Source organism: Ostrea edulis, chromosome 4 (assembly GCF_947568905.1).
Source record: "Ostrea edulis chromosome 4, xbOstEdul1.1, whole genome shotgun sequence".
NCBI lineage: Eukaryota > Metazoa > Mollusca > Bivalvia > Ostreida > Ostreidae > Ostrea > Ostrea edulis.
The window spans coordinates 50,633,640-50,661,467 of NC_079167.1; the positions used below are offsets into that span (position 1 = coordinate 50,633,640).

Here is a 27,828-nt window from a genome sequence, read left to right on the forward strand (position 1 = left end):
GGTGACCTACTTTTAGTCGACACACTGAAGACTCAAGATGTATCAACTGACAAGTCAAATAGTAATCAAATACAGCCGTCAAATTCCAAAAGAAGGCCACAGTGACCTTCTTTTTGGTCGACACACTCCAAAGACTCAAGATGCATCAACTGACAAAGTTTGATAATTGAAGTCAAATAGTATCTGAAATATTCAGATATAAACGTCAAATTCCAAAAGTAGGTCACAGTGACCTACTTTTTAGTCAACACACTCTGAAGACTCAACATGCATCAACTGACAAAGTTTGATAATTGTAAGTCAAATAGTATCTGAAATATTAAAATATAGCCGTCAAATTCTAAAAGTAGGTCATGGTGACCTACTTTTTGGTCATCAAACTATGAAGACTCAAGATGCATCAACTGACAAAGTTTGATGATCCTAGCTTTCATAGTGTCCAAAATATGCATCTAAAATTGAAAATGTGAAATTTCAAAGTCTGCAAAATTCAAAAAGTAGGTCATTGTGACCTACTTTTTTATAAATATGTTTTAGACGCATCAACTTACAATGTTTGATGATTCTAAACCTCTCGGTATCTGAAATAACAACCTAAAATGTATTCATAAATAATTAGCCATAAAATCCAGAAAGTAGGTCATGGTGACATACTTTTCACATGACGCACTTCAAGGTCCCATGATCCATAAACTGACAACTTTTGATGATCATAGGCTCAAAAGTGTCCAAGATATAAAATCCATTTAATAATAATTACCTGCGAAATTCAAAAAGTAGGTCACCATGACCTACTTTTGAGACAACATGATATTAGGTCCTAAGATGCATCAACTGACAAAATTCGATGACCCTAGTCCTTATACTAAGCAAAATATCAAAGTTTTAACAAAACAAAATTTAAGGTCAACTTTGAAGTGACCTTGAGACCACACCCTTTGCCCCAGGATGATGCCTTGAACAGTTTTTTTTTATCTGCAACCTATCCTCATCCTTATACATAAGTTTGGTGATAATTTGCCCAGTGGTTCTTGAGAAGAAGATTTTTTAGCAACCACTACTTTTGTTTGCATTTTCCTAATTAGCTGCCCTTGTTAAAGGGTCAAAATCCTAGTTTTAATACAAATGAAAGCCCTTGGGCCAAGGATACCCTGTGACAAATTTGACAAAAATTGACCAAGGGGTTCTTGAGATATAGCCCTTTTTCCAAAAAGTTGACGCACACCGCACGCCAGACACATGGCCATATGATTAGCTCTTTGAGCCTTCGGCTCAGAAGAGCTAATAATGCCGACATATTGATTTGATATATTGTACATGTACCCATGTACTTCTTCAGAGGAAGATAACTTTTAACCCCTCCATGAAATGTGTTAATAATCTGTCATTTTCTATTATTCTATTTGTACGTGTATGTATATTGCACGTAGCATACTAGGACAGTGGAAGAGAAACAGTGCACAATCCTATTTATCATTATTAAATGAATTTTGTGTTTCTAACAGAAATTAATAACAATTATTTCCATGTCAGACACCACTAACGTTTTAAGACTTATTCCCATTAGTTCCTGTACCGTATGGTTATATATAATTAATGTTTGTTCCAGAAGTACAGTGAAAGATCATACCGTGTTCACTTCATCTTGTCATGCCAAAAGAAAGTTGCGTTATCAGTTTCAATCTATTTAATACAATACTGACGAATTGTCCGAAAAATTAATTCCGTCCATAAAAGCGTTCATTTTCAATTTCCTGAAAATTACCAATTTATTCCCAAATTAATTACTGAGCAATAGATTTAAAAACCCAGGGTTGAGGACTTGAGGTTTAACGGATTTTGGCAGCCTCCGTTCTCGAAGTATAAAGAAATTAGAAATGGAAAATGTACTTCGATGGTGTGCAATTAAAGGTTTGCACGTGAATAGAAAATGGAATTTACATCTTCTCTTACTAAAGCATTTCAATAATTTATAAATCTAGAGTGCACAACTGCAAGAATAGTACACAAACCTAATTTGAATGAGAACTGCATGGGATTTAAAGAACATTCAGCTATGCCTCCTCCGCAAAAAAGACTATTTCAGAAAGTTCAAACATCAAAAATATATGTATATGTAGTGTATGTTGCAGTAGGAGGCGATAAAGTCCAATAATCAATATTTCTACAGGTCTATAATAATCCTGCAGGTTTATAACAATCCTTCCAGTCTATAATAATCCTACAGGTCTATAATAAACCTACAGGTATATAACAATTCTGCGGGTCTATAATAATCCTACCGGTCTATAAAAATTCTGCCGGTCTATAATAATCCTACAGGTCTATAACAATTCTGCCGGTCTATAATAATCCTACAGGTCTACAATAATCCTACAGGTCTAGAATAATCCTTCTGGTCTATAACAATCCTACAGGTCTATAATAATCCTGCAGGTTTATAACAATCCTTCCAGTCTATAATAATCCTACAGGTCTTTAACAATCCTACTGGTCTATAACAATTCTGCCGGTCTATAATAATCCTACCGGTCTCTAACAATTCTGCCGGTCTATAATAATCCTACAGGTCTATAACAATCCTGCCGGTCTATAATAATCCTACAGGTCTACAATAATCCTACAGGTCTACAATAATCCTACTGGTCTATAACAATCCTGCCGGTCTATAATAATCCTACAGGTCTATAACAATCCTACAGGTCTATAACAATTCTGCATGTCTATAATAATCCTACCGGTCTATAATAATCCTACCGGTCTATAACAATTCTGCCGGTCTATAATAATCCTACAGGTCTATAACAATCCTGCTGGTCTATAATAATCCTACAGGTCTACAATAATCCTACAGGTCTAGAATAATCCTACTGGTCTATAACAATCCTACCAGTCTATAATAATCCTGCCGGTCTATAATATTCCTACAGGTCTACAATAATCCTACAGATCTATAATAATCCTACAGGTCTATATAATAATCCTACAGGTCTATAATAATCCTACAGGTCTATAATAATCCTACAGGTCTATAATAATTCAATAATAATCCCGAAGACTGTAATAATCCTACAGGTCTATAATAATCCTGCCAGTCTACAATAATTCTGCCGGTCTATGATAATCCTGTAGGTCTGTAATAATTCTGTAAGACTAATAATCCTGAAGGTCTGTAATAACCCTGTAGGATTGTAATAATCCTGCAGGTCTGTAATAACCCTGTAGGATTGTAATAATCCTGTAAGACTGTAATAATCCTGTAGGTCTGTAATAATCCTGCAGGTCTATAATAATTCAATAATAATCCCGAAGACTGTAATAATCCTACAGGTCTATAATAATCCTGCCAGTCTACAATAATCCTGTCGGTCTATGATAATCCTGTAGGCCTGTAATAATTCTGTAAGACTGTAATAATCCTGAAGGTCTGTAATAACCCTATAGGTCTGTAATAACCCTGTAGGATTATTATAACCCTGTATAATTGTAATGACCCTGTATGATTGTAATAATCCTGCAGAATTGTAATAACCCTGTAGGATTTCTAATAATCCTGCAGGTCTGTAATAACCCTGTAGGGTTGTAATAATCCTGTAAGACTGTAATAATCCTGTAGGTCTGTAATAATCCTGCAGGCCTGTAATAATCCTACAGGCCGGTAAAGTTTACTCATGTATAACGTCGGTGTTTACAGCTATTTATTTCGTTTATAATCGGTTAAGACGCAGCAACAAATATCATAACACTCCAGAATCTGATATTGATAAATGCAGTATGTAAATGTAGTATGTAAATATAGTATGTAAATATAGTATGTAAATGCAGTATGTAAGTGTAGTATGTAAAATAGTATGTAAATGTAGTATGTAAAGTAGTATGTAAAATAGTATGTAAATGTAGTATGTAAAATAGTATGTAAATGTAGTATGTAAAGTAGTATGTAAAGTAGTATGTAAAATAGTATGTAAATGTAGTATGTAAAATAGTATGTAAATGTAGTATGTAATGTAGTATGTAAAATAGTATGTAAATGTAGTATGTAAAGTAGTATGTAAATGTAGTATGTAAAGTAGTATGTAAATGTAGTATGTAAAGTAGTATGTAAATGTAGTATGTAAATGTAGTATGTAAAGTAGTATGTAAAGTAGTATGTAAATGTAGTATGTAAAGTAGTATGTAAATGTAGTATGTAAAGTAGTATGTAAAGTAGTATGTAAATATAGTATGTAAATATAGTATGTAAGGGGTCATCCATAATTGTCAACCATTTTCCAAAGTGTGCAAAAAGCACGCTCGGCGGAGGGGGGTAAAAAATCGACAATTTTACCGTACGCTCTTTTTTTCTCTTCCGGATTTATTTCGTATCCGCGGCGTTAGGTTTTATTTTATCGTGAAAAGACCACAAGATAAGACAGAGACATCTTTATTTTTTTCAATAAAAACAAAAATCTATTATGTACACAAGATTTGCACATTTATAAAACATTATATCATTCATATAAAACAAGAAATAGGGGTACCAATATTAAAGAGCTCATTGTTTGAACTAAAATGCTCATAAACTTGATTGTCGATCTTCTTGTTGGGAATTTGAAAATGGTTGATGTACACTTTTTGAGGGGGGGGGGGTCTCAAAAAGTGTGCTTTTTGCACACTTTGGAAAATGGTTGACAATTATGGATGACCCCTAAAGTAGTATGTAAATGTAGTATGTAAATGAGGTTTTTGCTTTAAACCCTTAAAAACACATAGTTTGGTTCAAATAGCTTTTGATTTACGTGTTTAGCAATTAGGTTTTAAGTCGAAACATTTGACATTAACTCTATTTCTTTAAATTTCGAAAATTGTTGCGTATACAACTGTATATAATTTCGTTGAAATATGTATATTCAAATAAAATATAACTCCTCCTTTTATTCTTAATTATGGTGTTAACATTGTCTGTAATTTGCCATTAAATATATTTTACAATGACGTGGCACATCATCGTTCCTTGCAACAACATCAACAACAATCCTTTATTTTTATGTTGTGGCTATATGAGCCTCGTATAGCGACAACGTAAAAATAAAGGAGCGGATCGAGGAGCTGATTTTAATCAGATTGCAACAACAGAAAACGAAAAGGCACCTTATATATATATATATATATATATATATATATATATATATATATATTAATAGTGTTTATAGAAGTGTATTGGAATCAATTTGTAAATATAAAATATGAGTTTATTTGTACATTTGTAAATCTAGTCATCGGTAACAGTTATGTTTCTATGCACAATTGTTCATGTTTTAATATGCCTTTCGGGGCCTTTGAATGGCAATCTATCTATCTATCTATCTATCTATGATTCTATCTATCTATCTTGACCCAAACAGTTTTTATATTTAGTTTATTACGCATGTTCTCTTATATTGCTTTATTACGTCATTTGTTTGTAAAATAAATGACATATATTCACTTATATTGTCACGAGGATTAATTCAAGAACAAAAATCGCGATGCGGAATGCCAGAGCTTTTACGGGAATTTTCATCCCAAAACTTTTGGAGATAAATACTATCTTATCAAAATGTATGACGTATTTTCATTTTTAAATGGAGCCAAAATCACACCATGTGACTCTCTAACGAAGGTCTTTCTGTCGTGTCATCTTTGACACATATTTGTCCCATCACTTCGCAAAAACAATAAGTATAATGGAAGAAGACTGACAAATAAATGGAATCCCAGAGCTTGGCAATAAAATTAGTAATAACCCAGACCCATACAGACGTGATCCCTAGGATAGGGTGATGAAAGTAATTTACATCCCATCAGACGATTTCCGCGCGTTTGTACAACTGTCGTCCGGAATACGAAAATGAAAGACGGAAGATGGGGCAATATTGATATTTCCACTATTATCATGCAAAGGTTGATCATTGTGAGAAATTACTGTAGATACATACACACAACACTATTGGACTAAGCGCGCGCGCGCGTGTGTGTGCGTGTGAGTACAATTTTCTAGAAAGTCAATACAGAATCAATTTTACTTTCATTTTATGATTATACTCTAACATTCCACATGATCTAGGATTAGTGGCCATAGAACATTGGATTGATTTCCAAAGGACATATTAAAAAGTCTACAAATAATTCTAGAGAAGAGTTTTATGTACAGTATCTTAATGGGTAAATGTTAAGCACGGTGATGTGGTTCACACAGTACTTAGTACCGACTTACGCCAATACTCGTTTCAAGAGAAAAATTGTTTTCTATAGTTAAGGAAAAGGTTTGAAACTTTCATTGGGGAATTGTGGAAACGTTATTTGGACGACTGCTTTATCAGACAGAGGTGAAGATCAACTAATGGACTCCTCAACAGCCCTAATTTGAAATTCACAATGGAATCAGGTAAATTTCTCCACGTTATACATTTGTAGGGACGAAGAAAGAAGACTGCATCATAGCAGACGTTTTCTACAAGAAAAAGGATGCCAAACAATACCTATATTATATACCACTGAGCTAGAGCTTTGTACGGTGAATCATGGTCGTTTGTCTCACAGAGTTAAAAGATTTACTCATACAAGACGTTATCCTATGAAAACAATTCAAAACGGAATCAACAAAGCAAAGTCATACAAAGAAAGGATCTCCTTACAGATAATACAGTGAAAATAAATTCATTAATAGTCTCATACCATAAGCTTCCATGTGTAACCCTACAAATCCACACGTTTTTCAAAATGATAAAAAATAACTTCCTTATCTTAGAAGACGACACAGACATGAACATTACAAATTATCAGAAGTACACGACAAATCCCTTCTTACCAGCGCCTGTTTTACCAGTAACATTAAGGAACCTCCCATCATCAACAAATGCAACAGACCAAGAGGCGCTACGTGCCCGTACAAAACAAAAGGGTACGAATTCTTCAAAAACAGAAGTAAACTTGCAGTGAAAACGTTAATGACGACAGGCTATGTTCAAATCTCATTTTTATAATTACCTGCGCAAGGTGCTGCAAGAATTACATAGGCCAGACAGGAGACACCTTACACTTAATGACCGTTCACAGAAAACAGATCGGAGAACCTAATTACCAGTGTTCTCATGTAAGCGAGGATATGAGAAAATGCACCCCACTCCAAAAAAAAATCCAAATGTTACCGCTTTTCTAATTTATAAATTGCAATGAGACTTAAATGCTACAGTTTTGCAATGTCACCCATCAATGTACCATTACAAATTTTCCGTATTCTCATGACGTCTTAATGAACTAAAGAACAAGTGAAGATAACAAACAGTGACCAATCTCATCAATTCTGTGAATAATACAAAATTAAGACATATATCAGAAGTGGGACCAGATGCCTAGGGGTATTAAGCTTCCCTTGTTGACCAGTCACACCTGCCGTGAGCCCTATATCTTGATCAGGTACATGGGGTAATCTGTAGTCAAATCAATGTGTAAAGAACACCTAACAATTGGTATGAAACATGTTAGACAGCTTCGACCCCGTGATTGCTTGTATTTGCAAATTAGATCATTATAATAACCATAAAATTTGCAAATGTCTCGTTTAACTGACTATACGAGACTGCTGAAACCCCTGTAATATCAACTTATTTCTCTGTAGCTTGCCCGATTTGAATATTGATCATATGCAGAACATGCTCTTGCATATTTGATCAATTGAGAGACATACACATCATATACAGATGATGATGGAATATTGCTACACAAATATGGGTAGCTGGTGATGTAGTATTTAAGTAACCTCATTTGTCATAAAGTTGTGTTGTTAGTTTGTTGTTGACATTTATAAAACATCCAAATATGAAGCAGATATGTTAGACTCTATACCAAATCAACATATGAATGAAAATGAGCATATATATTGAATATATAAATCCACACAAATAGTTGTATAAATAAAAAAAAATCACAACGCCAATTCAATTACTCAATTAGTTCTTGATTAGGTGTAAAATGAATTGCTTTATCAAATGATCAAGAATTTGAATAATTAAACAACAGTACCGCAAACAGTACAATATACGCCCGTCGGCCACAGAAATTCAACCTGGAAACATTGTGCACTCTGAATTGATACAACACACATTCTGAATAGAAAAGCCTTAAAGTGGGTCATGGTGCACCAATCCATCTGATATGTGAATGGATTGTGTATTTCTCTGAGAGTGAGGTTGAAACAAAATGTCGGTGCAATATCTATCTATGATGATAAAAAGTCCAGGAAACCATTTGATCTACCTTTAGCCCTAAAGTAGGTCATGGTGCACCAATTCAGTTGAAATGTGAACTGATTATGTATTTCTCTGAAAGGGAGGTTGTGACTAAATTTCAGAGCAATACCTGTAAACATACCAAAAAAAATCTGGAAAACTGTTTGACCTACTTCTACCCCTAAAGTACTGTATGTCATAGTGCGCCACTCCAGCTGAAACATTAACTGCACTTGTCTTCCTCCGAGAGGAAGTCTTTGGGAGGAAGTCTTTGACTAAATAACAGGGCAATATCTGTATCCATAATGAAAAAAAGCACGGGAAAACTGTCTGACCTATTTTTAGTCCAAAAGTAGGTCAAGAATGGACCAATCCAGCTGAAATGCAAACTGAACTTGTATTTCTCTGAGCGGAAGCCTTTGACTAAACATCAGGGCAATATCTATATCCGTAATGAAAAAAACCCCAGAAAACTGTTTGACCTATTTTTTCCAAAAATTAGGTCAAGGATGGACCAATCCAGCTGAAATGCAAACTCACTCTCACAATTCTTAAGGGAGATATTGTGACCAAATTTCAAAGTTGTACATGCATCCGTTATGGAAAAAAGTCCGGAAAACATTACCCTGGACGGACGGACAGCCAGCCAGCAGGAGGGACACACGGACAGCACCATAACATAATACATCCCGTCTAATGATGGGCGTATAAAAACAACTAGTTTAAATGAATATAATTTTCAAGGTTGCCTGTTTTAACAATAATATTTATCAATAAATTAATAAGTTGAATAGAGATTTCATGGACAGATTTTGAACTGTGAATTTTCTGAACAGTGAAAGTAAAGAAATCAGAGTCCACATTCATGTATATCTTACTGTATCAGAGTAGAATCAACAGTTGTTTCAGATCACTATTGTTCTACTTCTGTTGAACAAGTACCAATATCTAATGTATAATTATGACATGTTCCAGACACAAATTTGTTAAAGATCATTAACGCTGATGTATCCAAATGGGCTGTGAGTAAACGCATTATAAATCACAGTAAGAGCTAGCCACTCTGGCATCGATATCTATCTTTAACATCACTATGCTTCTGCGAGTATTTTAGTGCAATTTGTTTAACAAAAGTGAATATCATGCCCTTGGAGTTATATATGTATCATAACAGGAACTGAATGAATCCATGCCAGAATTTCCAATCTACAACATATTTGAGTTTGACAATTCTATTATTCTTGAAAGCACATATTTTTAATCAGAGTGCTCTTTGTGCTATAAAAAAAAAAAGGGATCTTGTTTTTCCTAAATAAAAAAAATGTCACCAGTGTTGGTAGTATGATGATATCAGTACCTCTAAATTTCAAACCTCATTGTAAGAAAAAGCTTGATCTTCGAAGTTTAAAAACAAAACATTTGGTGGGTAAATTATAGCTGACTGTTTGTAACATTAATTGAAGACCAGTCTGTTAGTAGTAATTAATTGGATCTACAGACTGAGGGCACATTACTGAGTAATTGGTTTGTCATAATTCTGCAGCCGTATGTAACTCACTTATCAAACATTTTTTATTTCTTGGCGGCCCAGCTTATATGGTTCAGCATGACTTTACAAGAAAATTAGATTATGAATATTAGTGTAACTTTAAAAATGTGTGAAGAATTATCGTTCTACATAATTTTTCTTCAATGTTCAGTCATTTAAGAAACATTTAACAAGTTATGAACCTAATCTAATCAATTCTCTCTGAAACTATTTCTTGGACTCAGTTACTCCCAATGCCAAATATCTGATAGTGGTACAATTACATGTAACTTGCATAAATCTTTCAACTTGTTCCAAGCTCCGATTCGCTGCATTTTACTTATACAAAGCTCCTCCAAGTTATACAGACTGCAGAGCATCTTAAAAGTTCTACTTTTTTTTATCAATTTAAATAAAATCATGCTGTGTTTGAGTAATATTAGTTGAAACACAGACAGTAATAAAAAATAATTACCATATTTTTCTAGCTATTGAACACAGCTACATCTACAGTATATATATTAGAAAGATAAGCACTTGTGTCAGTGGAAAACTGAAAGAAATCAAATCCTGTGATGTTTTTACAATTGGCACTCATTGATTTATCTCAAACAATCCAGGGATATTTGTTTGCAATTACTGCTTAGTCAAAACCACACAGGCTCTCTATGTGAAAACTTATTTTTCAGTTAAAGTGTACATAAATTACACTGACTGGAGTAAAATAAATATTTTTAAAATGATTAAAACTAGATATCATTGTGATGACAAGCGTCACAAAAGGGTTCCACTTTGTGGCATTATATGCTAAATTCAGGGTCTATAACTCTTTCAAAAATAGATCAACAAAGCCCAAGCTCAAACATAAGGAGGTACTCTAAATTGTCATAATGGCTGACTTCCTTTTGAAATATGTATGAAAATATAAATATCAAAAATCATCGCCTAGCTGAGTAGCTCAGTAGGTTAGCACGTCGACTGCTGAACTGTAAATCGTGTGTTCGAGCACAGCAGGGGTTTTCAATTTTTTCCAGATTGCTTTCTATTAAAGCTGCATTTTTTGACTAAACAAAGTAAATTTGTTGTTTTCAATTTCAAAATATTGTTGTACATATCCTCTACTTTTCATCCATATCAAATTTCTCTGGTGTAGCATGCCTCCTTATTCTGTATCCAATTGATATAAGTTCAATTTAATGGCCGTGGGGATAGCCAAAAGAAAGTCCGGAAAAGATCTGCACGGATAGACACAGGCTGATCACTACAGAACATCCACCTATGGGCGGGGCCCTAATTACACAAGAAAAATCCGTGGAATTGTTACAATCGATTTGAGGATTCTGAATGACATCTCGTAGATTACAAAATCAGTCTCATCTGTAAATACTGTCCCAGAGTGTATTTGAATCTTAAATATATATACATGTAGTCCCATGGCTTCCAAAATATAATGGAAAGAGTCTATCTGATTCACAGATTTCCTAAAATTGTTTATCCTAAAGGCAACCTTTACATGATATATCTAGAAGGATTACATATATATCCTTGGCTTATCATCTTTTTTACTTCCACATATTTCAATACTACTCAGTATTCAATCAAACACTGTCCTAATGGAAGTAATATCCCAGTGGGGCTCATCTAAACTGGTCCTGTTTGAAATAATGCTTCCTTAAAAGCCAACCAGTGGCCTTGGTGAAAAGACCTAGAATTACAAACGTATTAGCTTTTCATGTTAGCTATAGCCCAAACATGGTACAAAAAGATGGGCATACTGGTACAGGGATTCCAACATGTATATACCCTTGCATATTTTGCTTTAGTTGGTATGATTATGATCATTATAACCACCCCATGAAAATGCTGAAGCATTTGTTAATCATTAACCACCCAATGGATTGATTGTTTTATGTCCAGTCGAGAATTTTTCTCTCATATTACGATGTCACCACCTGTAGGTGGAGTACCACAAATTTAGATCAATGCCTAGCGCTCAGGGCTGTGGCAGTGAGGGTTCTTTAACGTGCTAATGCTTGCTGCGACACAGTGCCTCCGTAATCATTAACCATCCAATGGATAATGCAGCATTTCTGTTTGTTTTTACCACTAGTTTCACTACACTGCCTTTTTAAAACTAAGGTATTCAACATTGGAAATCTACTAAAAATCAAGCTTGACTACTTTTATACAGTGAAACTTCTCCAAACCGGCCCCTCAGAAAACCGGTTCTCCCTGAATATCAGCCAATTTTCAAAGTCCTGGCAGAAATCTTAACATTTCCTTACAAAGAAAGTCTTACAAAACCGGCCACCCCTGAAAACCGGATATCGGCCACTTTTTAAAGTACATTTGTTAACAAACATGTGTAATTTACCCTTATAATACCGGCCACTTTTTGAAGACTAGAAAAGTTTGGTCAGAGAGTGATCTAAATCGGCCAGGTGTGCAAATTGACTGACCAACAGGCCAGGTGGGAAATTATCCACTTGGCTAATCCAAGCAACCCATCCAATTCAGTGCAAAGTGTAAAAAAACAGTTAGGAACATATTGAATGAATAAGTATCAAACGCCATATTGTTGTACCATACTATCACATGGATATAAGCGGTAGTTGATAAAGAACAAACCCATGACTGTTAATGATAATTATTAAATAATAAATTAATTTTCTTGGTTTCCATAGACGTAAAATTCCTAAGAAATATTCAAATTACAATTTCATATTTGCTACTGTACTTTTTAAAAACGTAAAAACAAATTTGTTAATGATATAAGCGATGAATGTAAACAGAGTGTTTATAAGTAAGAGGCATTCCAATAATAGGCTTCTGTGTTTTCTTTAAGTATCCTGTTATAGATATTCAGTTTAAAATTAGATGATTTCAGCTAGAATTTATAATTACCTGCAGGTACAAATGGACTAATTTGATCTCTACCAATAATTTATCATAGATCACCTGAACAAAATGAACAGTACCTTCTTTGACAATATTGAGATAAAATGTCTCTAAATGCTAAATTCTCGGTAAACCAGACATCCCTATAAATCGGCCGTTTTTATTGGTCCGAGAGCCGGGTGGTTTAGAGAAGTTTCACTGTACATAATTATTATTCTAAGATTATCTCTCTTTGGTCTGAGATCTAGTATATCTTAAATGATAATTTGGGCCAATTTTGATAAAAATTGCCAAAGAGATTTCAAGACATCGCCTACTTTCCAAACAATTTCTGCACAAGACACAACAAACACAATCATATGGCCTATACACAAAGCTCACTGAGCCTCTGGATCAGGTGAGCTTAAAATTGAGTAACATGATACAAGAAGGAAATACAGGCACAATGAGTGGATACTGTACAAACTTACCATGTGGAAATACAGGCACAATGAGTGGATACTGTACAAACTTACCATGTGGAAATACAGGCACAATGAGTGGATACTGTACAAACTTACCATGTGGAAATACAGGCACAATGAGTGGATACTGTACAAACTTACTATGTGGATAACTGGCATGTCTGTGTTCTCTGGGTATGTGGAATGTAGAAACGGTACAAAAATGTCATCATATTGAAACAGGTACAGGTAGAGCATTGTTGTCCGAGGGAAATCTTTGATACCATACACAAGGAACAGAGACCGACCTGGATTCAGGGCCTGTAACACAGGGAGTGTGTGACATTAAGGGAGAGAGAGAAAGAGAGAGAGTGAGTGCACTATTGATTAGTCTTTCAAATCAGTTTTAGAGATGAAGAGGAAAGTATTATAGTGATCATGTACAGATTCATTAAAGATTATTACCAGTTTAACAATGCCACGTATGATTTTTAGGACACTTTAACAAAAATATCACCAGCTGACTTAATCTGCCATGGCAGCAACTGTTAGGTGAAGTTTGAAGATTCTGACAAAGTTTACATTTGAGTTTAAGGGGTGTTAGAGGGTTTAGACAAGCATCACCCATGATGAAGCTGGAACTTCACAGCATTTCTGATATGTAAAAATTTCACATTACATAAGAACACTTCAAATTTGCATTGTGTCATTAAAACAGAACAAGCACAAATATACTGCCAACTTCCAAGTACAGATGAGTCATTAGTATTCAAATTCTGTGCTTGATTGCGATCTTGTTAGCAGCATGCAGAAATGCTACCGAACGTATTGGTTTATGTAAAGTTGTTTGATTCATTTAATTTAACTTTATTCATTATTGCCATATGCTAAGCTTCCAACTGTTTGCCACTGTTAGTGTTTTATATTTCAATAAATCTTCCTAATTTTGAATTCAGAATAAATTAATGGAGTTTTGAATTTCCAATAATAATAAATCCATCTGTTTTTCTGATGTCCCTGCAATAAACTAAAACAACATTTATATTTATTACAGAATATTGGAAATCTGTAAATTCCAATTTTATCTGCCTGTCATGACATGCTGAAATTTAGAGCATAAATTTTGACTATTTTAGATTATATTACACAATGGATTTGAAAATAGATACAATAAGAGTAATAAATATTTCATATGGTAAAATTATGTTTCACATCGTGTATTGCATTCAGTTGTTTTCTTCCTGATGAATAATGTCCATTACACTTTTAATTATCATGTTTGCTGCTTCTTTACAAATCAATGATGCATGGAACTTTTAACAATTCACCTTGTACTCCCAGAGTGAGGCTGGAAGTTTCATATTAAACTCCTTCAGCTGTTGAATTGCATTATAAATGGCTTTTACATGGAGGTCATTGGTGACATTCAAACTGGACTCAAGGCTAGCACTGTCAACAGCAAGCAGGAGTCTTCCATCTGAAAAACCAAGTCTTATAGTGGTGCTCTGACAAGTAATACAGATTGGACTTTGAGTCTATGAAAGATTAATTTAATTATGCTGCCATCACAGACAGGTGTAAACAATGTAACACTTGTTTCAACAAGCAATATATTACTAGGCACACATATATAGCCACTTCAGTTTGATGTATGCATTCAATTGATAGATATGAGCACTATAGAGCCCCTTTAACTGAATTATCAAAAACTTAAATACCAGTTGAAATAAAGAGGAGGGGCTATTTCAGTTCTCATTTTGGTATGAACTACAGTGGAGCCTCGGTAATCCGGACGCCATTATTCCGGACGCTTCACCTTCCGGACGATTTTTCTAGGGAACGGAATTTTTATACATTATTTTGCATCATTAATCCGGAAATTCGCGTTCCGGATCCGGACGGTCACTTTTTACTACAAAACGTTATAATGCATTGAAAATTGTACCATTAATCCGGACGGTAATTTTATTTAGGGAAGGTCTGTGTCGGACAATTTTAGCAAGGCGTAAATTATAAAGAAAACAACCCAAACTCTCTAATTGAAGCGAGTACCTGTACCCTGTCAACACCTCCCTTTAATTAGGTGGTGTGTGATATGTCAGTTAGATAGCACGTGCCGATCGAGACATTGTAGTGCCAATTTTCGCACATAAGATCTTTATTGCGTGTAGTGTTGAATTTTGTAAATAAATCTGTATCATATTATTTTATAGTCTTGATCAATACCCTAATAGTATTAATAAATTAAACATCATGCCGTAATGATAATTTTTTTAACTGCTACACGTATCAGTTGTACTGATTCGTAAATTGATATCGGCTTATTCAAATCTAAAGAGTGTAGATTATACTTCTAGATTCTGGATTTTATTCTGTTGATTGGCGTGAAATATACATGTATGTTCATGCACATGTATATATAGTATAAGTTTTTAACGTTTAGAATGTCGCGCATGTACATGTAGAATGTACTTGTGTACGATTGATTCTTGTTACGATGTTGTAAAGCTTTATTGCTTTCGAATTTTTAAACTCTGGGTAGAAGTGAGAAAATTACCATTTTAAGGAAAATGACAATTAAATTCTGTATGTACCTGTAATGTTATTTTCACCCGAGTTTTGTTCCGTTATTATTGCATCATGAAAATAATAGGTGCGCGTGACTAGATCAAAGCAGTAGTAGGTCTTGATATTACGAGCTTAAATGATTTTGTTCTCCTGATATTGTCTTGGATACTTATAGAATAAGAAATATAAAGTCTGGCAGATTGAATTTTGGTTAAAGAATGTTGTCAACTGACATGATAATCACGAAATTCTTATATCAACTTTGGACGATGAAGATTGTTTTCACAGACCGCCGAACCCGTGAATCGTGACAGATGGAAATTACCGGCACGGTACATAGTTTTGAATATTTTATTGTAGGGATCATATGTATGTACAATGTATTCACAGGCAAATACACTGAACACCTACATCAAATTTTAGTGCTTTGAAATACATGTAAATGTTAACATTATCATAATTTATTTACTAATGTAAATGGTTAAATCCAATGATAGAATGTGTTTAATTCACTATGCATCAATAAAGTAGGCACATATTGGCTACTTATGCAAAGCTAGAAAATATGCGATTCAATTATCCGGACGCTTCATTTATCCGGACGATTTTGCTGGGAACCAAAGTGTCTGGATTAACGAGGCTCCACTGTATATAACCCAAGGTAAAGTAAACTACCAATAATGAACGACAATTTAAAACAAAATATCTTTTGTGTAAGAATCCCTATGCAACTCAGTTGCTATTCAAAAAATAAAACTTTATTTTTGAAAAATACATGAGGGTATCAACTGTCACGCACTATGCCAGCAAATTCTAAATTTGACTAAAATGACCTAGATTCAGAATAATGGCATAAAGAAAATGACCCTCAACTCTTCTACCATTTTTGATATTCTTATATAAAATGGCTTTTTTCGTGCAGTTTTCAGAAAACACCATGGGGAGGTTTGGACAAACTTCAAATTTATATCATAGGTTCATCTCTCCAGTATACTAAGCAACAGAATAATTTTGTTTGTCTAAAGCTGTGCTCTGTGCTTTCTGGTGGTAAAATAATCACAAAACTCAGTACATTTTGTATTTTAACTAAATAAAAGTACTGGTAAAATTAAGAATTTTAATGTCTAATGTACCTTTTAAAACAAATTATTTAAAACTGTATTGGACAACATATCTATATTTTTTTTTGTTACAAAAAGTAGTAAGCTTAGTGTTTCTTTACAGTTTTAACATTTTGAGTTTTAATTAAACCCCAAAAAAAGGCAGTTATAATGATATGTATTCCTTTATCTAATTTGCAAACATGAATTTCTCCCGTGGGGATCCTGGTTAGAGTAGGTCCTCAGTACCCTTCGCTTGTCGTAAGAGGCGACTAAATGGGGTGGTCCTTCGGATGAGACCAAAAAATAGGGTACCGCTAAGCCGGTACATGATACGCCCACATACATTATTGACCCAGGAATTTGAACAAGTAAGAAAGGTATATCCACAAAAGGATTTCGTCGGAGTTGCAATAACAATGTATTTTGCAGTAAACATATCTAAGTCCAAGGGCTGTAACTCCTTCAAAAATAGTGGGACAGCATTCCCCTTGTAATATGCACATCTATACATCCTTTGTACTAAGTTTTATTGAAATCCCCCAAAGGGTTTAAGAGACAAGGTACTTGCATAAAATAAATCTAAGTCCAAGGGCCCTAACTCCTTCAAAAATAGTGGTGCAGCATTTCCCTTGTAATATGCACATCTCCACATTGTGATCTTTCTTTGTACCAAGTTTCATCAAAATCCCCCAAAGGGTTTAGGAGAAGTTGCAAAGACAAAGTATTTTGAATAGAAAAAATTAAATCCAAAGGCCACAACTCCTTTAAAACACATTGAACAGCATTCCCCTTGCAATATCCATAGCTCCACATTGTGATCTTTCTTTGTACCAAGTTTCATCAAAATCCCCCAAAGGGTTTAAAAGGAGTTGTGAAGACAAGGTACTTGCATAAAATAAATCTTAAGTCCAAGGGTGCAGCATTCCTCTTGTAATATGCATACCTCCACATTGTGATCTTTCTTTGTACCAAGTTTCATCAAAATACCCCAAAGGGTTTAGGAGGAGTTGCAAAGACAAAGTATTTTAAATAGAAAAAAATTAAGTCCAAGGGCTAGGGCTGAAACGATTCGAAAATAAAAATGAACTTTATCAGTTTAAACTACAGAGCCAACAGGCATCTTTCCGTTTGGCAGTTTGAAAACATTTTGCTTTTAAAATTATGATTTTGAATTTTGGTAATTAATTTTTTCTTCAATTGATGTTATTGTTGGTTTCTTCTGTAAATTGTATCGTATTGAAAGTATTGAATCGTGGCATAAGTATTGCAATATGTATCGTATCGTGAAGGGAGCGTATCGTTTCAGCCCTACCAAGGGCCACAACTCTTTTTAAAAACATTGGACAGCATTCCCCTTGCAATATGCACAGCTCCACATTGTGATCTTTCTTTGTACCAAGTTTCATCAAAATCTCCCAAAGGGTTTAAGAGGAGTTGCGAAGACAAAGTTAGAGGGACAGATGTACAGACAGACAGACAGATGACAGCGGTATAGAATAACACGCCCACATATTTAAGCGTGCATACAAAAAGCTGAAGCCCTGTGTCACAGTAGGTGTGGCACGATAAAGATCCCTCCTTATTCAAAGGCCGTAAGCGCCAAGCATAGGCTTAAACTTTGCAGCCCTTCACTGGCAATGGTGACGTCTCCATATGAGTGAAAAATTCTCTCGAGTGACGTTAAACAATATACAGTCAATCAACAAACATGAATTTCTTTAATTCAACTAACTTTAAAAATAGTGCTAATTTTTCTACAGATTTATCTTGTATCCTTTGGTGTTATTCATAATCTGTCAATTTCTTTAGCATATCATAAAAACATGCATTAAATTTCACTTGTCAATTACAGTATTATCCCTCCAATTTCCTACAAGTGAGTAACAAGAGGCCCAGGGGCAACATCGCTAAGCTGACCCTGCTGTTGTGATTCTTTTAAAAGATTCTTTTTAAAAATCTTTATTCCAGTGAAAAATTTTGACTCCATTATGTGACCCCAACCTAGCTCTAAAGAGTCATGAGATAACCAAATTTGAAATCACACAACATGGGGATTATGCTTCAATACCAATATGACTAACATGACCATGCTGATCTGGAGGTTAAGGTCATAAGGTCAAAGATCATAGTATGAAATGAAAGGTCTTGCCATAAGAAATCTATGTACAAAATATGAAAGCTCTACCTTGAATAGGTCTGAATCAGGAGATCTTGAACAGGTTAGTTTTCTTAAAACTAAGTCAAACTCCAAGGTTACAAAGTTAAAATCTATGGAAAAGCTCATATCAAATATGAGAACCCTATCTCTCACCATTCAAAAGCTATGAGCAGGGACATAAAAATCACCTTGAATCCACACAACTTGGGAGCATTTGCATTTTGATAGGATTTAGTGTGGTCCTGCTACGCTTGAAAAAATTTGTTTTCATTAATTTCCAGTATATTCCAATATGAAACTTTGATCTCCTATTGTGGCCCCATCCTACCCCTGGGGTTCCTGATGTGAACAAACTTAAATTTCAACTACCGTACCTATAGATGCCTGCATATTAATATGGCTAATCATACCCTGCTGTTGTTGAGATGAAATTTTTTGAAGATTCTTACTTAAAACTTTGGTTCCTTATTGTGGCCCCAGCCTGACTTGAATCTGCACTACCTGATCATAATTGTACATTAACACAACTAACCATGACCCTACTGTTATTGAGATGAAGATGTTTAAAGATTTTTTTCCTATATATTTCCATGTGAGACTTTGATCCACTATTGTGGCCCCACCCTACTTCCAGGGACCATAATTTGTACAAACTTGAATCTGTACCACCCAGGGATGCTTGCATATCAATATAATTAATCTGCATGACCCTGTTGTTTTTAGGAAGATTTTTAAAGCTTTCCAGAGGGGATTGACCCTTGGCCTTTGACCATATGACCTCAAAATCAATAGGGTCATCTACTCCTACGTAAACAAAAAATGTTTGTAAAACACGTGTCCCCCCCGTGGTGCAAAATGGAAAAGTGTTATACACATGCATCATTTAATTGATAGTAGTGCCAAAACAATTCAAGATGTTGAATGGACAATATCTTCCCATGTCCAAAGAGGATTGATCCTTGGCCTTTGACCATATATGACCTCAAAATCAATAGGGTCATCTACTCCTTAGGATGTACCAAGTTTGGTGTCAATTAAGCAAATGATTCTTAAAATATAGGAGACAATATATTACTATGTCCAGTTTGACCCTTGACATTTGACAATGTGAACCCTAAATTACTAGAGTGATCTACTCCTTATGATGTACCAGTGTACCAAGTTTGATGTCTGTCAAGCAAAGGTTCTCAAGATATGGAATGAACAGTTTGTCCAGTTTGACCCTTACCTTTGACCATGTGACCAGAAAATCAATAGGGGTCATCTACTCCTTAGGATGTACCAGTGTACTAAGTTTGATGTCTGTCAGGCAAAATGTTCTCAAGATATTGAGCAGACAGTATCTTCCTATGTCCAGAGTGGATTGACCCTTTACTTTTGACCTCCAAATCAACCAACCCACATATGATATATCATTAAGATCAAGTGAATGGTTCATCTCAAGATCATGTGGTCTATCAACTGACAGGTGCAAGGCAATATACCCCTCTTCTTTGAAGGGGGCATAATAATCACATTTCCTACTGAAATAATGACTTGCCCAATTCGACAAATTAAATGTGTTATGAGTTTACAGATGGATGCTGGACAAACATTGTCACAAGCCACGTTTATTGTCTCCATTTACACTACATCGAGGTAGGGTAGGTACTACAGGACTCAGTGACTGTGACAATGCTGGACAAAAGGTGATCAGTAAAGTTCAATTGAGCTTTCAGCTCAGGTGATTGAGGTAAAAGGGTAAGAAAATTGATGGAGTGGTTAGGTGGATGCTAATGGACAATGAAGAGATCTGTCAATCTACATTGATCTCTCTAAATGAAAGAAAAATTGTTTGGTTTCAATATGTTTTGGCATCAATATATGAATGTATTAATACATGGTGACATAATTTTCTACAAATTATGTTGAAATGCAAGTTAGACAATCATTTTAAGAAGATAATCATGCTTACCAGTGTCTGGTGTCAATGGAAAGGTCTTGTCATAAGAAATATGCATACCAAATATGAAAGGTCTACCTCTTATGGTGTACTTTAAGATATGACAAAGGTTTAAATTTTTGCCCTAGACAGACGGACAGACAAAAAGGCCAAAAACTAGATGCCCTTGAATCTTTTATTCCAGAGGCATAAAAATTCCAGTTGTAGTATGCTCGTATAAGTCAGACATAAACTTCAGAGTCAAAATTTTACTCCTAAAAAACCTTATACAGTACAATGAACAATTAATTCAGAATCTTGAAAGGTATTCCTAAATGTATTCAAATGACAGCTTATCTTGCATTTCAAGTGCTGTCAATATACATGTTTTATATAGGTTGAAGATTCAGTATAAAGTGATAGCGACAAGGTCAGAACTTTTTATCCAAATATGACTATCAGAAGAGTTGTATAGAAATGATTAACAAAACTTTCAATCATTTTTCACAAATTTCTATATCCTGTGATGAAAACTTGCATTCTGTAAAAAATGAAAATTGGAGCATTAAGAATGTTTCTTGTTTTGATTACTAAAGAGTAAATGATGTGTCATTGTATTTAAAATGTAAGTAAAGAATCATGGTCTGAACAATAAAACTGAATCACAAATCTTATGAAAGGTTTTATATGAAATAAACATTGGACAGTCTCAATGCTTTCCCTTGTAGATTATATCATCATAGTTGGTGTCGATAAATGTATCGGGCAATTTCAAAATTTCAAAATACTTGCATATTGAAATATTTTAAAATTTTGTTGGTCTCTGTCGCTGGGTTACTTGCAGGTCAAGATGGCTGCTGTCCGGAACATTTGATGGAGCTATTGATTTTTGTTTACTAAGACATCATCATTCATGAAGAAATTTTAGTATACCTGGATATATACAATAAGAATTAAATTCTTAAGAAAAAACAACTTGTAGGCCAGTTCACTTGTCTATTTGTTAGTGAACATATACTATCTACCACATTTGGTAGTACTTAGCAAAATTTGTGATAATTTAAAAAAATCGCACAACAAAGCCAACAATATGATACTATGTGCATCAACATAACACAAATGCCCCTGCTGGCATTCAAGTTTAAAATATTTTAAAGTCCAAAGATGTGAAAATAACACCAGGTGCAAATTTAAAACAAGATGTGTTTGTGAAACACCGATTCCCCCATATGGCAACAAAGTAATTCTGGTACTCAAAGAAAGATCTTGTCACAAGGAATACACAAGTGAAAATTTCACTTGTTTATGAAAGTCCCATCACTAATCATTCAAACGTTATGGCCAAACTAGGTCAAATTTCAAGGTAATGAGGTCAAACATTTTGGTACCAAACAAAAGATCTTATCACAACAAAGAAATACATATGTAAAATTAGAACGCTTAAGCAGTTATAGTCAAGTTTTTCAAGGTCAAGAAGGTAAAAAAGTTTGTTACCTAAAGAAAGGTCTTGTCACAAAGAATACGCATGTAAAATATGAAAACCCTAGCAGTTATGGCCAAAGTTAAAGTTTTTTCAAAAGTACACCAAACAGCGGGTTTTGTCACAAGGAATACACGTGTGAACACCAAAACCAATATGCCCCTGAATATCCGATTATGGGAGCATAAAAAATAGAATATATTAGTGCTTTTGTTTTTTTTAATCAGTTGGGAAAAAACTGATATTGAATTTTATTTTTAAGGACACAAAAGTGCAAAGTGGTCCTTATAATGCATTACAAAGACATTAATTTCTTAATTACTACAATAATAATGTTTATTTGTTCATTAATCAATGTCTGTGGAAAAAAGTGAGTACTGCATTCATGACTAGGACATTTTTAAGTCCAAGGACAGTAACTCTAGTAAAAGTTGATATATAGGAAAATGAAAATTAATCTGCAAGTTTTCATAATAAAGGTACACACTAAAAGTCTGCTTAATCTGTAAATTATCATAATAAAGGTACACACTAAAAGTCTGCTTATTCTGTAAATTATTATTATGTAGGTACACCCAAGTATCTGCTTTATAGATAATTTTAACCAGTATCTTCTACATCTTGAATGGTAATATTTAAAGCCATGTATTCAGAACAATGTAAAATATCACTCATCCAAACTTAAGTTTCCAAAGACTTAGTTAAATGATAAAGCAAGTAGAATGGTAAATATTGTAAGCTGACATCAGCTTTGTTTAATTTTTACACATTATGTGTAACAAAATAATAATTGTTTTACACTACATAGCAATAGACTATATGAATTTTGTTCAGTTGAAAAGGTACATGAAATAAAACAAGAGAAATTCTCACATTGCAAAACATGCCCATCCAATATGTATTTATCAAAGGTTCTAATAACATGTATTCGTGTTTATTCATACCTGTATTGGGCAGTCTAATGTGTGTCACCTTGTCAGGTGACATCTAACTATTCATTACACGGGTTTTAACTGACCGCCGGTAGTGTGTAGAATAGTGCAGATAACTAATGCCCCACCCACTCACCCTAGCTTTACTTGCGTATTTTGATTTATCATTAATAAATTGTTTTATTTTGTAGAAAGGAAGACTACGTGTAACTGTAATTGTGAAGAAGAACTGTTTATGTACTATATCAGTGTTTTGAAATAAGTAAACTGCACGTTCAGAGCGCTTCATATCCTAATCTACGTGTTTGTGCTTATTTTATAAATCATTTATATTCGTTTGAGTAGAATGAATAAAAACACAAATTTAGAAATGCAGCAGTAATCAAAGAAAAGAAATAACATCCAAATAAACCATTCACTGGTAAAATAAAAAAGGCTCAGACAGCGTTCTTTCTACATTCTCTAATATCTGACAGTATCAATAACTTGAGAAGCAAAATCATCACTTCTTAAAAATATATATATACTTGGCACCAATACTATGGGGAATAAGTACACCAAGTTTCATTATCCTAGCCTAATTAGTACTGTTTTTCCTTCAGGATTATACCCATGAAAGTATGACCTTAACCTTTGACCTATAGATATAACAAACATATTCTCTCAACTAATGGGAAACATATATGTACCAGGTTTGATTATCCTAGCCTTATCAGTGCTCTTTTTAAACTTCCAACAAGGTGCTGATGGATGAACAGACAGACACAAAAACACTGCACCATTCCATAACATCTATGATGGTAAAAATATGCACACAAGTTTGATTATACTATTACTAGCCTAAATATTAGTATTATTTCAATGTTGTTTTTTGTCTATAAAATCACCCATGTAAGTATGACCTTGAAAAACAATAGCCTTCTTCCTCTTATCTTGGGAATATGTTTACCCAGTCTGATGATCCTAACGTTACATGTATAATGTACTGTTTTTATCAAACACACAAGGAGCTGAAACATAGACAGACAAGCTGTACCATACTATATTACAAGCTGTCTATGACAGGTGTATACAAAGTAAACAACCTCCCAAACAAATTCCTTGGGAAATGATTGATTGAATATTGTTTAACGCCCCTCTCAAGAATCTTTCACTCATATGGTGACCTCACCATTGCCGGTGAAGGGCTGCAAAATTTAGGCCTATGCTTAGCGCTCAGGGCTGTAGAAAAGATGGTTCTTTAAAGTGCCAATTAATGCCGACCAAGACACGGTACCTCTGTATAAATCATTAACCACCCAATGGATAATGCAGCATTTCAGTTCGTTTTTTAACCATTCCTGATTAGTTTCAATAAAATACAGCGCCTTTTTTAAACTAAGGTATTCAACATTGGAAATTTGCTATAAATCCAGCTTTACAACGATGGATCCAGTTGATTTATCTATCAGTACGATTACTTTTATATATCATTATGAATTTAAGATTATCTCACTTTGGTCTGGGATTTAGTATACATGTACATGCATCTTAAATCCCTTGGATAAATGATAATTATGGCCTTTGAGCACCTGCTCTGACACGGGACCTCGGTGTTTGTGGTCTCACAATTTAATATATAGTGGAGTATTGAAAGAAGAATGATATATAAAGAGAGCAAACTGCTAAATATTAAAATGAATGGGACATTCTGACAGTAGCTAAATCAGCTGGAGAAATATCTGAATAAATTTACAAGAATTCACAAATATTTTCAAAAAATAAAGATAGGTTGTTGTATGTGAAATGTTATCAAAAAATGTCTGTGCTGTAAATAAGGACATTTAATTCTTGCATGTGTAATAAAAAATACCAATATAGTTGTTTAAAGATTTTTAAAATGTGATTTTCTTCATGTTTTCCATACTTTTCTTCTTAGGCAAACATGTACTCTAGCTGTCTCGATTGAAATGGACAACTGTTCATGCATTTACCCGTAAATCATTTATGGAACATTAATTTAGTTGATACTCTATTGATCTTATTCATCAAATTGGAGAGTGCTACAAGATGTTTCCTTGCATTTAAAATGTAAACAAGTTTCAATAACTTTAATGATAAACACCAGGCTTCCACAATAGCCCTGAGGCTTTCTGCATGCTCTGTATTGATTTGTATTAGTCTAATATATTTACCAGGAACAGTACCAAACTTAAATGACATTAGAAAGCTTTTAAAAACGAAATTGCCATGCAATCAACTGTTAAATTACTATGCATGTCAATTAACACCCAAACAGTACACAGATTAAAATTGTATGCTTCATTTTAACACAAAGAGAATGTCGGGGGATGCTATATATCATAAAGTAACATCCAGCTGTGTTTAATATTTCAACACAAAAGTCTGTGTTTTTAGAAAACAATGCAGTAGGATATAATCTATAAGTTAAAGTAGGATTTAATTGTTCAGTCATGTTACTGAAGGCTGAACAATAATGAAATCTGTCAAGCAAATACTCCATTATTATAATTAATATATAAAATTCTCCAAACATATATCTAAAATTTTGTCCTGGTTGAACTTTCTACATTACCATAATAATAAATCAGACAAATATGCTGTTAAAAAAACAAAACAGAGGCTATAACTTGTGAGAATGTGTTTTTCATACCATACTGCATCAGCTCAAATATATACATATACATTAAATAATCTCTGTCTGCAGATAGAGAGAGAAACGGAGAGAAAGAGCAATGGACAACAGCACACTTTGTTTATTTTGACTAATATACTGTAAACTTTTCTAAATCCAGATGATGTTTTAGTTCTAGTAAACAACAAGAACAGATTTCCAAATCACTGTACATGTATTATTCTGAATTTACGGTCACATTGGTCACAAATTTGACCAAGTCTCAATACTTCTGGTGCAAACAATACAAGTATAAGTATATTTATAGAACAAGTTCTAGAACATGGTGTTCAAAATTTGTGACATCAGCATTGAAGCAGTGAATACCTTGGCAATCTGTGGTCAGAGGAATGGCGAAATGTGATTCATAAAAAGTATGTCAGCTTGAAGCATATTGCATATGTGTTTATCAAAATTGAAATCATTTCTTATATTTCCATTCACTTTCATTTCTGTCAGAATTCCTAGCCATTGGAATAGACACATATTACATTGATAAAGATTCATATGATATATAAATAAAATATATATAATTACATCTGCAGTGCATTCAATTTTAAGAAATAAATTTCATCTTTGAAGAAAAATGAGGGTATGAACTGCAAAACTTCATGGAGTCATACTTTTCATGAAGTGCTAATGTGCTTCATGAAGTATGCTGCCATACAGTAATTCACACTCTCGTGTATCTTCAAACATTTTATATCTACATTCAACTTCTCATTTCTATTAATAGAATATTCCCAGCATTCTGAAACAGACGTAATACATTTATCAAGATTCGTGAGTGAATTGTTCACAACAGTGTTCCCCTGTTTCCCAGCGGTGATACTTGTCTTGGTCCAAGAACATCTTGCTTACGTACATTAAAGTTTCACAATATTTTTCTTCGCTTATATTTTCAATCGGTGCAGTGGGCTTTGCAAAGGAAATTACAATGAAGAACTACAAATATGGTTCAATGAGTTTAGTTCAATTTATAAACGAATTAAGAAAAACAAATGTGACAATCTCAGGTCAGAGGAGAGAACTTGTTGACAGGTAATTTGATATACTCAAAACTGCATCTTACATTCAAGCATTATCTTTGCGTGAATTATAAAAACCGTGTTGTATTTTCTTTCAACAGACTTGATGTATACAATAGAAATGCCAACTTTGGAAAAGCAGAGAAGCTTGACTCAGATTTCTACAGGACATTGGCTAATAACGATACATACTCGGATATCAATTCAGATACCACCTTCCGTGGTTTGCTATTGGTACAATGATAAGAAGTTTTTGTCACTTACAAGTGTAGCTTCCATTGTGGCAATGTGGTAAACTGCCTCACTAGATTTATTGCAATGACCCCCTCCCCCCCCCCCCCCCCTTTTATGAAAATGCATGTTAAACGTAATGCTATTGAACAAACAATTTCCTACCATCATTCAATCTGCACGGAGATTGATTTCAATCACTGAAGTCAATTACTGTTTCAATAAAATTTGGGATTATATCAACTTTAAAGAGATCAAGAGATAGCTCCATAAATAAATGAACAAAATAGTCATAATTTTTTAAGAAAAGAAAAACAGAAAATAAGTTTTGAAATAGTAACAGGTATTTTAATCATTCTACAAAATAGAATAGGAATGATTATATCAATTAGGTCTACACTACTATGCCAGTTTGTTGGTTCTTTGCCTTGCGAAGATCATTTTCTACAATAAGACGTCAATCACTGGAGCAGGTCTACTATGAACGATGATAGGCTGGTCAGTCTTGCTTTGCTGTTTATATTCACAGAATTCAGACCGTTTCAATTTCAAATATTCTCGATAGATTTGCTGATTCCAAGCATTGTCGAATTGGACAGTTAAACTTTTAGAGAA

At 34.0% G+C, this 27,828-nt stretch overlaps 1 protein-coding gene across 1 annotated transcript in view; it reads right to left on the reverse strand.

The window, feature by feature from the left end:
* Window positions 1-27,828, reverse strand: part of LOC125670235 (bifunctional apoptosis regulator-like) — a 40,625-nt gene that overhangs the window by 8,448 nt on the left and 4,349 nt on the right. The window contains exons 6-7 of the mRNA XM_048905315.2: window positions 14,447-14,595; window positions 13,281-13,439 (exon numbers count right to left, since the gene is read on the reverse strand). Coding sequence (XP_048761272.1) covers window positions 13,281-13,439; window positions 14,447-14,595 — 308 coding nt within the window. The remainder of the gene's footprint in view (window positions 1-13,280; window positions 13,440-14,446; window positions 14,596-27,828) is intronic.